The sequence below is a fragment of the Neodiprion virginianus genome, chromosome 1, assembly GCF_021901495.1.
Source record: "Neodiprion virginianus isolate iyNeoVirg1 chromosome 1, iyNeoVirg1.1, whole genome shotgun sequence".
In the NCBI taxonomy this organism is placed as follows: domain Eukaryota; kingdom Metazoa; phylum Arthropoda; class Insecta; order Hymenoptera; family Diprionidae; genus Neodiprion; species Neodiprion virginianus.
This window is the reverse complement of record NC_060877.1, coordinates 9075084-9086635: the sequence shown is the minus strand read 5'-3', so window position 1 is coordinate 9086635 and position 11552 is coordinate 9075084. Positions and strand designations below refer to the sequence as shown.

At 34.9% G+C, this 11552-nt stretch overlaps 2 protein-coding genes across 2 annotated transcripts; one reads left to right on the top strand and one right to left on the bottom strand.

Annotated features, from left to right (window-relative positions):
• Positions 1-225: 225 nt before the first annotated feature.
• On the bottom strand, positions 226-5096 carry LOC124296715 (DNA replication licensing factor Mcm6). Its single transcript, XM_046747008.1, has 11 exons — positions 4896-5096; positions 4610-4753; positions 4255-4519; positions 3978-4180; positions 3568-3769; positions 2961-3491; positions 2573-2878; positions 2078-2435; positions 1034-1171; positions 735-874; positions 226-637 (listed from the first exon to the last, which is right to left on the bottom strand). The coding sequence occupies exons 1-11, from the start codon at positions 4985-4987 to the stop codon at positions 518-520; spliced, it is 2499 nt and encodes an 832-aa protein (XP_046602964.1). The 5' UTR covers positions 4988-5096; the 3' UTR covers positions 226-517.
• Positions 5097-7175: 2079 nt separating this feature from the next.
• Positions 7176-9934, top strand: LOC124296720 (NAD(P)H-hydrate epimerase). The gene has a single exon (XM_046747015.1). The coding sequence runs from the start codon at positions 7252-7254 to the stop codon at positions 8056-8058; it is 807 nt and encodes a 268-aa protein (XP_046602971.1). The 5' UTR covers positions 7176-7251; the 3' UTR covers positions 8059-9934.
• The last annotated feature ends 1618 nt before the right edge of the window (positions 9935-11552 follow it).

Sequence of the window (11552 nt, the reverse complement as noted above, 5' to 3'; positions counted from 1 at the left end):
ACCTTAGTTCAGCCGGTTCAGCGCTCTTAACTCGCCCAGCAATTGGATCACCGTACACCGATTGTTTAGACTCATTGTCAGTATTAATACAGCTTCGCTAATTGGACGATAAAAACAATGCTCGTATGAAAACTGAAGGCAGGTCAAGGCTCCGATTTGTACGAGCATAATGTTTTAGTAGATTCGTTCGACTAGGATTAAATGTAATGAAGTACACACGATACATTTTGTAAAAAATCCGTTTTTGTAAATTTTTATAAATTGTATAAAAGATCAATAGTTGAACAATAGTGAATTGGGATGAATGTAAAACTACTGTAGTAGATGGAGATTATGATAGTTTGGAATATTTTTGAGTCGCGCATTTTGTACATTTGTATTGCCGCTCAGAAGGCACGAAATCAAATACTTATTTGAACGACCATCACTTCTTGGTCTAGGAATACATAGCAATTTTAAGGTACGTTATGAAAGTTTGAATGCAGTCGCTTTTCTTGGCTATTACTGTGAATAAATATCAAGGGTCGAGAATATAATTTGGATGTACGACAAGCAAGGGATCTTCTTCCTCTTCTTCTTCACGGTGCTTGCCTTTAGATGCCAGATTCGCTGTCGTCAGAGGAATTATGATTTGGTCCTATAATATAAAGTTTTATTGTATCACATTAGTCATTGTTGTTTTTATTCTTTTTTTCCGTAGGCAGATACGCAATATGTGTAAAGAAGAAACATACATGATACATAAGCCGGTCGATAATTTTTTCAATGAGGCCTTTTCGCTCCAATAATTCATCTTCAGATTCAATTTGCTCTTGGACTTTATCGAGATACCAAGCAACCAATTCCGATTTCCTGATTCCCTCCTTGTCTCCATCTATATGGAAAAAAAGTTCAGTAGTATCATTCCTAGAAAGCTTTGAAATATCTTCGACATTTTTGACGCTGCATACGAAAATAATTTTACAATTTTTTATCAACATTATTTTGTTGTTGCCATTGAGTATCAAATGCTTCCTCAAAATAATGTACCAACCTTCACTTTCAATTCGATTCTCTTCTGTCCGCATATAGACGACCAACATATTTGAGAGATTTTTATACTCCTCAAAGGAAAGGGTCAGTTTTTTTTTAACAGGCTCTTGCGAAGGTTGTGAGATTCCCTTCGTGGTTTCTGGAATACAAAAATATTCAATCCAAATTTTGATAGCCTAATTGTTCTAACCATGCCTGCGATAACCAAATAATTGTGTAAAACAAAAATAGATGTCCGTAACTGGTTACAAGAATGGCGATAAAGAGTAATATAGGTATAAAGTGAAAAAAAAAAAATAATATATAAAACCCGTGAGATAGGTAAAATGCGCCTCTTCCGGAGAGATGAAATGAACTTAGGCTATCAGTTTTGGAGTACTTATGATAAGGTTGGGCCATATTAATATCTTCCGATATCTTGGCATAAACTATACATAACTTGAAAACTATCATTTTTACAGGGATGAGATCAAGTAGCTGAGTATATTTCAATATTAATATTTTAATACATTGATATCGGAATATACACAACTACTCGATTTTGTCTAGTATATGATAAAATATTGATCGAGAAATATATTCAGCTAGACGATTTTAATCCATTTTAACTTATTTTTTTCGTGTGTTTTATTAACAAATGATTGCCCTTTTTTGTCAAAAATCTGACGTCTTTTATTCATATACTCGCAAATCACGCAAAAATCATTATTTTTAAAATCCCGTACCTATTTCTCTGGCTATAAAGGTGTAGATTTTTTATCATTTTCTTTCAGATTCAAATTTACACCACTCGCGAGAATGGCGTCAGTGTTGACATTTTTGAATATTTGTTGATAATAATTTTTTGTATTATATTTATGCCTAATAACTTCTTAAAATATTATGATCTTGTTACCCTTTCTTCTATCCAAAAAAAATGGCGAATTTTTTAGAGTTTTGCAGTGGTGTTACCCCTTAAGTACTCCAGAAATGTTAGCATAAGTTCATTTTAACATTCCAGAAAGGAGGCATTCCACCCATTTTGACAGGGGGTACCCAAATTTACCGGAATCATCGATGTTAGTAGCTTCACCATTATCCAAATCATTGAGTGCAGCCATTAGAGGAGGCGCGTCATCGATATCCATTCTCATACCATCTTGTCCATTTGGATAATTATTATCTTCATCAAGATCGACATCTGGTTGTTCGACTCTGATGATACTCTTGCTTAATAATCTTTTCGCTTCCTTCACGTGTCTTGTTGTGACTTCATCTCCACATTCCAGCTTTGCCAGTGCCTCTGATAACCGTACGAGACTTTCCAACTGACGCACAGTGACTCGCCAAGTAGATTTTCCTGAACTGCCTCCTTCTCTTTGCCGTAAGGTAGTATAGACCTCTATCAATAACTCTGCTGCTTCCTGTTAATTATTGAATAGCAAATTGTTAAATGTCCCAAAAAAATTTTTTTTACGATCATACGTATGTATTGTGGCTAGAAAATAGCAACAAGTAACGAAAATGATATAACTCATATTTCGTAGTATGATCACATTACCTGATTGATAATTGGTTTGAAATGCTTTGCAAAATTAATATATCGCAAAATTTCCTCTTGAGTATAGATACATTCGATGGTAATCACATTGTTACTGTGCAGATCAATAATTTTTCTGGCTATAGCGTTATCAACAATTTCATTGCACTCGTCAATCAGAATAAAAAATAAATCGAAACGAGACATTATAGGGGCTGTCAGATATACGTTCTGTTGTAAGGATTTCGACCTGTCGTAACGTCCACCAATTGGATTCGCTGCAGCCAAGATAGACGTTCGTGCATTCAACGTCGCTCTGACACCGGCCTATAGAAGCAAATTAAAAAAAAATAGTAACAGACGTAAAAATAAATTAAGAATCGCAGATAAAAAGAAAACCATATTCTACCTTGGCTATCGATATTGTCTGTTGCTCCATGGCTTCGTGAATTGCGACTTGATCTCTAGGATCCATTTTGTCAAACTCATCGATGCAACAAATTCCATTATCCGCGAGCATCAAGGCTCCAGCTTCGATAACAAAGTCAGAGGACTCTTCATCCCTGACTACAGCAGCCGTCAAACCAGCGGCACTGGAAGCTTTTCCTGAGGTATAAATTGCTCTTGGTGAAAAATCCGCGACTTGTTTTAGAAATTGGGATTTTGCTGTGCTGGGATCGCCAACAATACAGCAGTTAATGTCTCCTCTCAGTGATGTTCCCTCTATCGTTGTCTTGGGAACTCCACCAAACAGCATTAAGGTAATTCCTTTTTTCACTTCATCGTTTCCATGGACGGATGGGAACAAACTAGATATTAGATTTTGGTAGAGATTCTTGTCTCGACTCATTTCATAAACTTTATTCCACTCTGCGTCAGACATTTGTCTCTTCATCATCTCCTGCGTGATTTCCTCCATTCCCATATCCGTTCCACCAAACTAGCAGCCGAATCAGTTTTAGATAGAAAAAATTCTTATACTTTTATTATCTGCATTCACACAATTCAACACTTACTCGCGAAGTAGTAGACGTTATACTACAAGCCAGAAATGACATTCTATAAGTCAAATCTCTAACGCCTAGTGATTTCAGACCTCGCACTCCCTCGATTGAAGGATCTCCATGCTTATGTCTTGATCCAAATTCAGCCTTTGCTCCAGGTAGTGACAAAGCACCCACATCTGGCACAACTATAAGCGTGCCAGTGAAATCGTATCTGAATGCAAAAGTGAAAGTTATTCAATGTTGACTGGATCAAATCTTATTTCCATAACAAACTGAAATTCATCTACTAATACATCTCAAGTAATTATTATTATTGTTAATATGAACAGTTGAAATCCCAAACCAGTCCTTAGAATAGGTTGGTTTAACTTTAACACAAGAAAAATTTGTCAGAGTGAATTGCTAGTAAGGAAACAGACCTGTCCCCAGGCTGCACCATTTCAACAGTTTCTGCTCGTAAGATGATTTCAAGGGATCGTGGGATGCAGCCCCTAGGCAGCTCTGCCTGGGTTTCCTGAATTCTAACTTTTTGAAAATCAATGAAGATCGAGTTGTCGACGTCGAGCAAAAAATTACGCCTATTGTTGCACACTGGATTGCGACAAATAGTAGGATTTGTAAACTGCGAAAAGTAACACATTAAGTAACGGTGCTTTTCAATTTACAACACAAGGCTAGTGTTCATTCCTCACTAACTTTAAACTGCTGCTCTACGTTCTTGATTACAGTATTACAATCCTGACAAACAAATGTCCCAAGAATCAACTCTGGATGAACAGGATGTGTCCTTACAACCTGACCAGATATACGTATTAAGGTGCCGATTTTCACTGCTGTCAATTCTCTTACTTTGTGCCTCGTCGGCACATCTATTAAGCTAACATAGCATTCCTTATCTTTTGTCAAGTTACCTCTGTCTTTAACATAGTTGCAAACTGCCTGACAGAGGTATGGGTAAATTCTGTAAATACACACAACAACCGAGTTTAAAAAACTTTCAAGCTCTTAGATATTGATACGTATGTAAAAATTCTTTACTCAGAATAGTTACCTGTAGTATTCTTCAATAATTGTTGTTGCGAGAGTTTGATTGTACCGTTCAATATCATCAAATGAAACTTCCAATGTGCTTCGTTCAGGACTGACAAGTTCTTTTGCTGGTTCCAAGTACTTGATTTCCCCATCTGCTTTGAATCTGTGGATCAAGTTAAAGGATAAAAATGAGCTGATTGAGACAGTTTGAGATATTGCCGTAACTAACGGTTCTTAAAATAACTCACTTCTCAAGTGTTCACCGGCTAATGTTTGTTTTGGTCAATTTATTTTAGGTTACTTACTCCTCGAGGAAATCCTGAAATAACTTTTGGCATTGTATTGCGACCTCATCCTTCACTCTCAACTGACCTACGAGCGCGTCAGCTACGTCCATGTTAAAAAATAATACTCAAATTTGTAAATTATCAATTATAAATGTATGAAAGCAAGTATTGTTATTAATTAACGGGCAAGTAAAGTTGGCGGGAAATTGATACGCCACCATGGTGTATAGTGATGCTACATTTCACCAAAGTTCCTCATTTCACTTCTGCAACAGCCGTGTCATCTGGTGGGGAAATTGAAAATGTAGAGAATACAGTTCAAGCCCAAGATAACAATGAACTATGAACAATCTATCAGTGTGCTGTTTGCACTCTGTGGTGGTGGATTGCCGGAGATGAGGGAAATCCAAATTTCGCAATAAAAACGTACTGCCTGATGAGAAAATTAATCCGAATTATCGATTCTATTGTTATGAATATGTGTCTGCGGATCGATCATTTTTATTTTATTATGTTTGAATTGTAACGCAATTTCAATATAAATCTATTGTTTGGTAGTGGGAAATATTTACTTTCATGGAATGAGCGCATAAAGTAGGGATTTCTTGAAGAGCGTAAAGTACCGCACGGACCGAAGGCGAGTGCGAAATTCACATGAGTCAAGAAGTCCCTATATGTGCACATATCGCAAATCCTATTTGTGGGGGACTTCCTCTGAAGAGCTACAAAGTAGTCGATTTGTTGTCTTTCTAAAAAAAAAGGACTAGAATGGCTAACTGGCTAGGTCATCTAAATTTTAAAAATTTTTTTTAAATTGTCGGTGAACACCATCTTGCCATTTTACGTGTAACTAAGAATGGATGTTAAATAAGAACAAAATAGACAAGACCGTCGATTTTTCATTCGTCTTGGTAGTAAAACTGAAAATTTTTGTGGACATAAAAATATTTTTAACTTCAGAAAATCAATTTTCCGTTCTAGCAACCACAAGCAATTAAAACCGATGAAATCATATTGGAGAAAACATTACGAATATATTCTATAACTGATTGTTTGTATTATTTATTGTCATTTTCTGGATCGACAATGATGAACTATTCCGGGCATATTCCGGTTTACGAAGAGCGCCGAGCGCTCGAGTTTTCCCGAAGTGGCACTTGATAATAGCGAACAGAACTCGGTCGAACGTCAACAAGTTCGGACGTGCGTAATTCAACCCTGACGCGTTCAGTGCTTTCAAATGCTTTAACTGTTAGTAAATTTAACGGTAGTGAAATTACCATTATGTAATCAATACGATAATATTTGTATGTAAGTGATTGATCTCTTTAAAGTTTCCGAATATATACCTATAATCCACAAGTACCGAGTTTAACGAAAGTTCATAGTGAGGTGTGCTCGAATAATATGGCAAGAAAATCTGCGTAAAATCCCTGACTGCAATGCGTGGAAATCTCACGAACAATCTGGAGTAGACGGGAATGCCAACGGAAAACAAGTCTGGTTGGTACTACCTAATACGTAGAATATACCGTACACACAAGGAAATTGATTCTGCAAGAGCTAATTTTTGTCCGCAATCGATTACGTTCGCAATGAATCAGAATTTCAGCCCATAGCGCGACGCCAATCAATTTCCGTATGTGTTCATCGTAAAACTGAATGAATCGAAACATGGGGTGTATTAAAATAACAAATAGTACATTAAAATCTTTTTGTTATTCATAATTGAAATAAGCACCAAAAATGGGTATATTAGAATGATTATTAAATGATTTTAGAATTTCATTTTAAAAATCTCTTGAACCCCCATTTCCGTGATATGTGAAACCAAAATTAAAATGCACGAATACCTTAACCTTCCAGCTAATTTGTTTTCGGCCCAAAACAAAAGCTGTCTGCGATTCTATACGAATTATGCGGCAATGCATCCCATTTTCTCACATCAGCTGCATCGCCAGTCTTTTTCACATAATTCGTATAAAATTGAACTCGCATTTTGTTTCGAACCGAAGACTGGTTAGCGAGAGGTTTAAGCATTAATGATCGTTATTGTACGGTACACATTTTACGTAACATAGAAAACTGCGTGGACTTAATACCTCGCGCTTCTGAAAATAAGAAGGTGCCTTATTAGTCATATACTATAAAAATAACGTATAAGCATAACTCAACACTGCGTGTAATGATTAACATCGTGATTTATTTCTATGGTGGCGGCCTCTGTGAAGTCCAATTTCGATCCAATATTACTATGGTTTTGGAACACTGATTTTGTCACAAGCGCAAGTACGCTAATTGATTAATCACGTGGCCATATGACACAACAAAGCGATAACAAAATAGTAAGAAAAAATACATCATAACTTGATGAATGAAACATGAAATGCTGAAGTCATTGATAAGTGGGTTTCGTATACATGGATCAACGGTAAAATTTATCAATTATACGAAAAACAATTTATTACGTGACTGCACGAAAGGGCGAAAAATGGTTAAGTTTTTGGGACAAACGGAGGCGATAAACATCGATAAGGATTTATTTGAAAAATACAAATTCAGCGTCGATCAGCTGATGGAATTAGCTGGCCAAAGTTGCGCCATTGCAATAGCAAAATGTTATCCTTTGCGAACAAATTCTTCAAATTCTGTACTCGTGTGTTGCGGTCCAGGAAATAACGGAGGAGATGGTCTGGTATGCAGTCGACATTTAAAATTGTTTGGCTACGAGCCTGAAATTTACTATCCAAAGAAGACGAAAAATGAACTGTATCAAAATTTGACCCATCAATGCATCGAGAACGGCATTCCTCTGGTGGAAAAGATTTCAGACTTGAGACCGTTAAACGAATACCTGCTCATCGTCGATGCTTTGTTCGGATTTAGCTTTAAGCCACCCGTCAGAGAAAGTTTCAAAGAAATAATGAACGTTCTCAAAAATGCAAATGTCCCTATATGCAGCGTCGACATTCCATCTGGTTGGAACGTTGAAACTGGCCCGTCTGAAGGCGATATTAACCCTGAAATGTTGATATCATTGACTGCGCCAAAGCTCTGCGCTCGTAGTTTCAAAGGAAAATATCATTACTTAGGAGGGAGATTTGTTCCAAAAAAATTAGCGTTCGAATATCAGTTGGATCTTCCTGAATATCATGGAACTGACTTAGTCGTTGCTTTGTAATAAAATACTTTTTTATAACTCTAATAATATCGAGTGTTATTTTTTCCCTGAAACTTACAAAATCGTATTAGAAATTTCTGAACTATGTTTGTAAACAATGGGAACTGCCTTGATAAACTCATTCTTCCAAAAAGATTGGATAACTGATCTTTTTTTGTTGTCAAGACAAAATGAAAAAATAAACAACTGTTATATAGATGCATTCATATTATTGTGTTGGTTGGAGATGTTATATTTGGTTGTTTTTCTCTTTTCTTTTATTTACGCATCTTTAAATGATGATAATATTAACATTTTCTGACAATATTATATTATAATACAATTAATATAATAACACGCCACCATTACATTGTGGTAGAGTACGGTTTTGGGTGCCAGTTTTTCACGGTCTTTTTATCATGCGATCATTCAACTCAATAGCTCAGATCAACATTTTTATATTATCTAAATACTGAGTATCAATCGTGTGATGCTGCATGTAAATGTTGTATCCAGCAATATTGTTAAATTGCATATCTGCATATTTGATATAATTACCACTTACTCGAATACTAGGGGAGTCTTAGGCGTTACTTATACATTTTAATAGAAGTGTCAAGAATACCTCCTCGTAATAACGTCAAAAGATATCGTGCGGAACAAGCTGTGTGTTCATATTTTCATTAGTGCAAAAAGTAGCCAAAATTGAAAGATCATAAGTAGAGTGTCTAAATCTCCATCAGAAACTTGAAAGCAAGTTTTATCTTTTATAGTCAATTCAATTTCAAATTCTTGGGTATACTATTTAAGCTACAATCTAGGCGCCGACTCCATATTTTGCCAGAGCTGGTTAGCTAACAAACTCTACAATACACGTAGAATTATCAATTTGGCAATTATTGTACTATTACATTTAATCTTATTCGCAGCCTCTCATTATTATCGTTACATCAGCCCGATTGAACTAAGTTACCTGTATTGGATCGGGTATAATACTTTTATTGTCATCATTCAATACCTCGATTATGTTGTATATAAGTTTCATCAAAGTTCGTAGCTTTCTAAAATTACATTTGCTTATCAAATAATGTAATATCGATTAGTTCTTACTAATAGTTACTAGTCAAGTAACAAGAAGATTCTGTGTATGAATTTTCATTCATCAATTGAAACATCTGCTACCACAACTTGTATTTGTGGTAAAAATATATTCATAGATAATTTAGTCGAAGAATGAAAACCTCAATGTAAGTTAGTATATGAATGATATTATTTACACTAAATGTCTTGAGACCTACGTCCATTAGTAACATACAAAGGATGAGATGAAAATTAAAAAATTGAGTGATTCTCCCTAATTGTGTTCAATGCTCGAGCAAAACATTCAATGTAATTTATTTACGATAATATTTGCATTGGACTTATCGCAAAAAGTTTTACAAGATCCGGGGAGTATTTTCGTACTTTCACCTTATAAGGTATCCAAACGTTGAATTCTTGCTTATTTTATTAGAGCTGCTTCTTGACCACGGGCTTCTTTTTGTATTTGGAATGATAGGCTGGCAAGACATCGTAGAAAAATTTACAGAACTGAATATCATGACAGAATTATTGTCAACGAGAAGTATAATTCGGCAAGACATGAGGCATAATTAACAAATGCGCAGCATAGTTTAAAGTGTCATTACTTACAAGTGCACAGTCAATATCAACATTTGTAATACATTATTGAATGTTACGTTTGAGAAAATTTTGTTTTACTATAACCTTCTGAAGTATGTATCAATAATCCTACATGTTCATTTATTTCTTTAATCTGTTTTACTGCAATCTTTAGTTTCTTTAGAATATCTTCAGTATGGCCTATACTAATCGTACGGCATTCCAAAACTGCACTCTCCCAGATGAAAAAAGGCACGAACTGGCGGAAAAGTCGGCCTAACTGTATAATATTTTTATTTATTTATTATGGATGGAACTTTGTCACAATACAATTTTTTTATTCAATGGTAACGACAACAAAGTCGATGTGTTTTCAAATTTCAGTAAAGTAATGCTGGCAGTGCCGGAATTGAGTTGTAATTATTAATCGTCTATAGATACGACTTGACAAACTAACGAATGATCCAGAATAGACAGAAACATCAGTTAGCTGCTTGAATAGTTATGAAACTGTTTTGGTGTGTAATCGTTTTTATAAATATTAAATTTTTATTCATGCTAAATACGTTTTTTTTAGGGAATTGTTTACTAAAAAGCTTCCAAATCCACACAGTGTCATATTTTAGAATACGATCATTACTTCGCAAAATGGCAACACATCAATGAACAACATTATTATTTCTGTTGTTGCAGTTAATATTTGCCCTTTCCTTTTCAATTAAACTTATGGGAGAGAAATTAAAGAAAAGCCAGTCGAAATTATTACAAGTTTTCACCAACATCGGCACTGCCACTCTGCACAACTGTCATTATCATATTTCTCTTTCTTAGTACGTATTGCATTAAATTTGACCATTTTCAATATCAATATACATACATATATATTCATATATATATATATTGTGTGTGTGTGTGTGTGTGTGTGTGTGGCAATTAAATGTATTCATGTAGATAATATATGTATATATATGTACCAATTTTATATTTATATTATTATATTTTATGTGAATTCTACAAGGTATACTATGTAAATGTATGTTTGCCTCTAAATTCTAAAAGAAACGGTAGATTATTGTCTGTGGTATCGAATAGGTATATACAATTTCATCTCGTTACTTATCAATACATATATATATACATATATAGTAATGTATATATATATATATATATACACACACATTGTATGTATACATATAGTCATGGAAAGCTCAATGGCATGACCAGTAGTTACTATATGAAATTAAAGAAAGAAAAATAGTCATGTAGACCAATAATCGTAAATTCTTCTTTTTCAACTTCTCGTCATACATATATTTTACTGAAAATAAACATATTATGTATGTATGTATGCATGTATATATCGCATATATATATATATATAGTATTCCGCGTTCAAATGTACAAATGGGCTGAAATAACTACTTTTGATTTCACCTTGTCCCAATATTTAGTAACTAGGTAAGCTCGGTCGTTCACGGAAGGCATCGTATGGTGTTTGTATATTGTTGCGTCAACAATTATGGCAACAACCAGGAAGAATTCTAGAGAGCGTCTCGACAGGGAGGGCGGGGAGTGCGAAAACATATTTAGAGAAATATTACTGCGTGTAAAGTAAAAGATCGTTTTTTGAACTGAAATTGTTATTTCTCTTCATAAAAGGCATGCACAGTTTTTCTACAGCATACTTTTCATAGATGAAATCATGATTAAAAGTATGCGGTGTAATGAAAACGAACGTGAAACCGAGCCAAACTTGTTACCGCTGCGACAAAATCTATTCGCGTAAATCAACTTCTTAGCCTGTGACGAAATCTATAAAAAAGACGTTAGCAAAGACGCGAATGTTGTCATGT

Bases quoted from the DNA above. Each gene is read 5' to 3' on its own strand.
- LOC124296715 (XM_046747008.1), bottom strand. From the start codon at position 4,987: ATGGACGTAGCTGACGCGCTCGTAGGTCAGTTGAGAGTGAAGGATGAG. The intron at 4,754-4,895 runs GTAAGTAACCTA...CTTGATCCACAG, and splicing joins TTTCAGGATTTCCTCGAGGA to ATTCAAAGCAGATGGGGAAA. The intron at 4,181-4,254 runs GTTAGTGAGGAA...TACTTTTCGCAG, and splicing joins ACGTAGAGCAGCAGTTTAAA to TTTACAAATCCTACTATTTG.
- LOC124296720 (XM_046747015.1), top strand. From the start codon at position 7,252: ATGAAACATGAAATGCTGAAGTCATTGATAAGTGGGTTTCGTATACAT.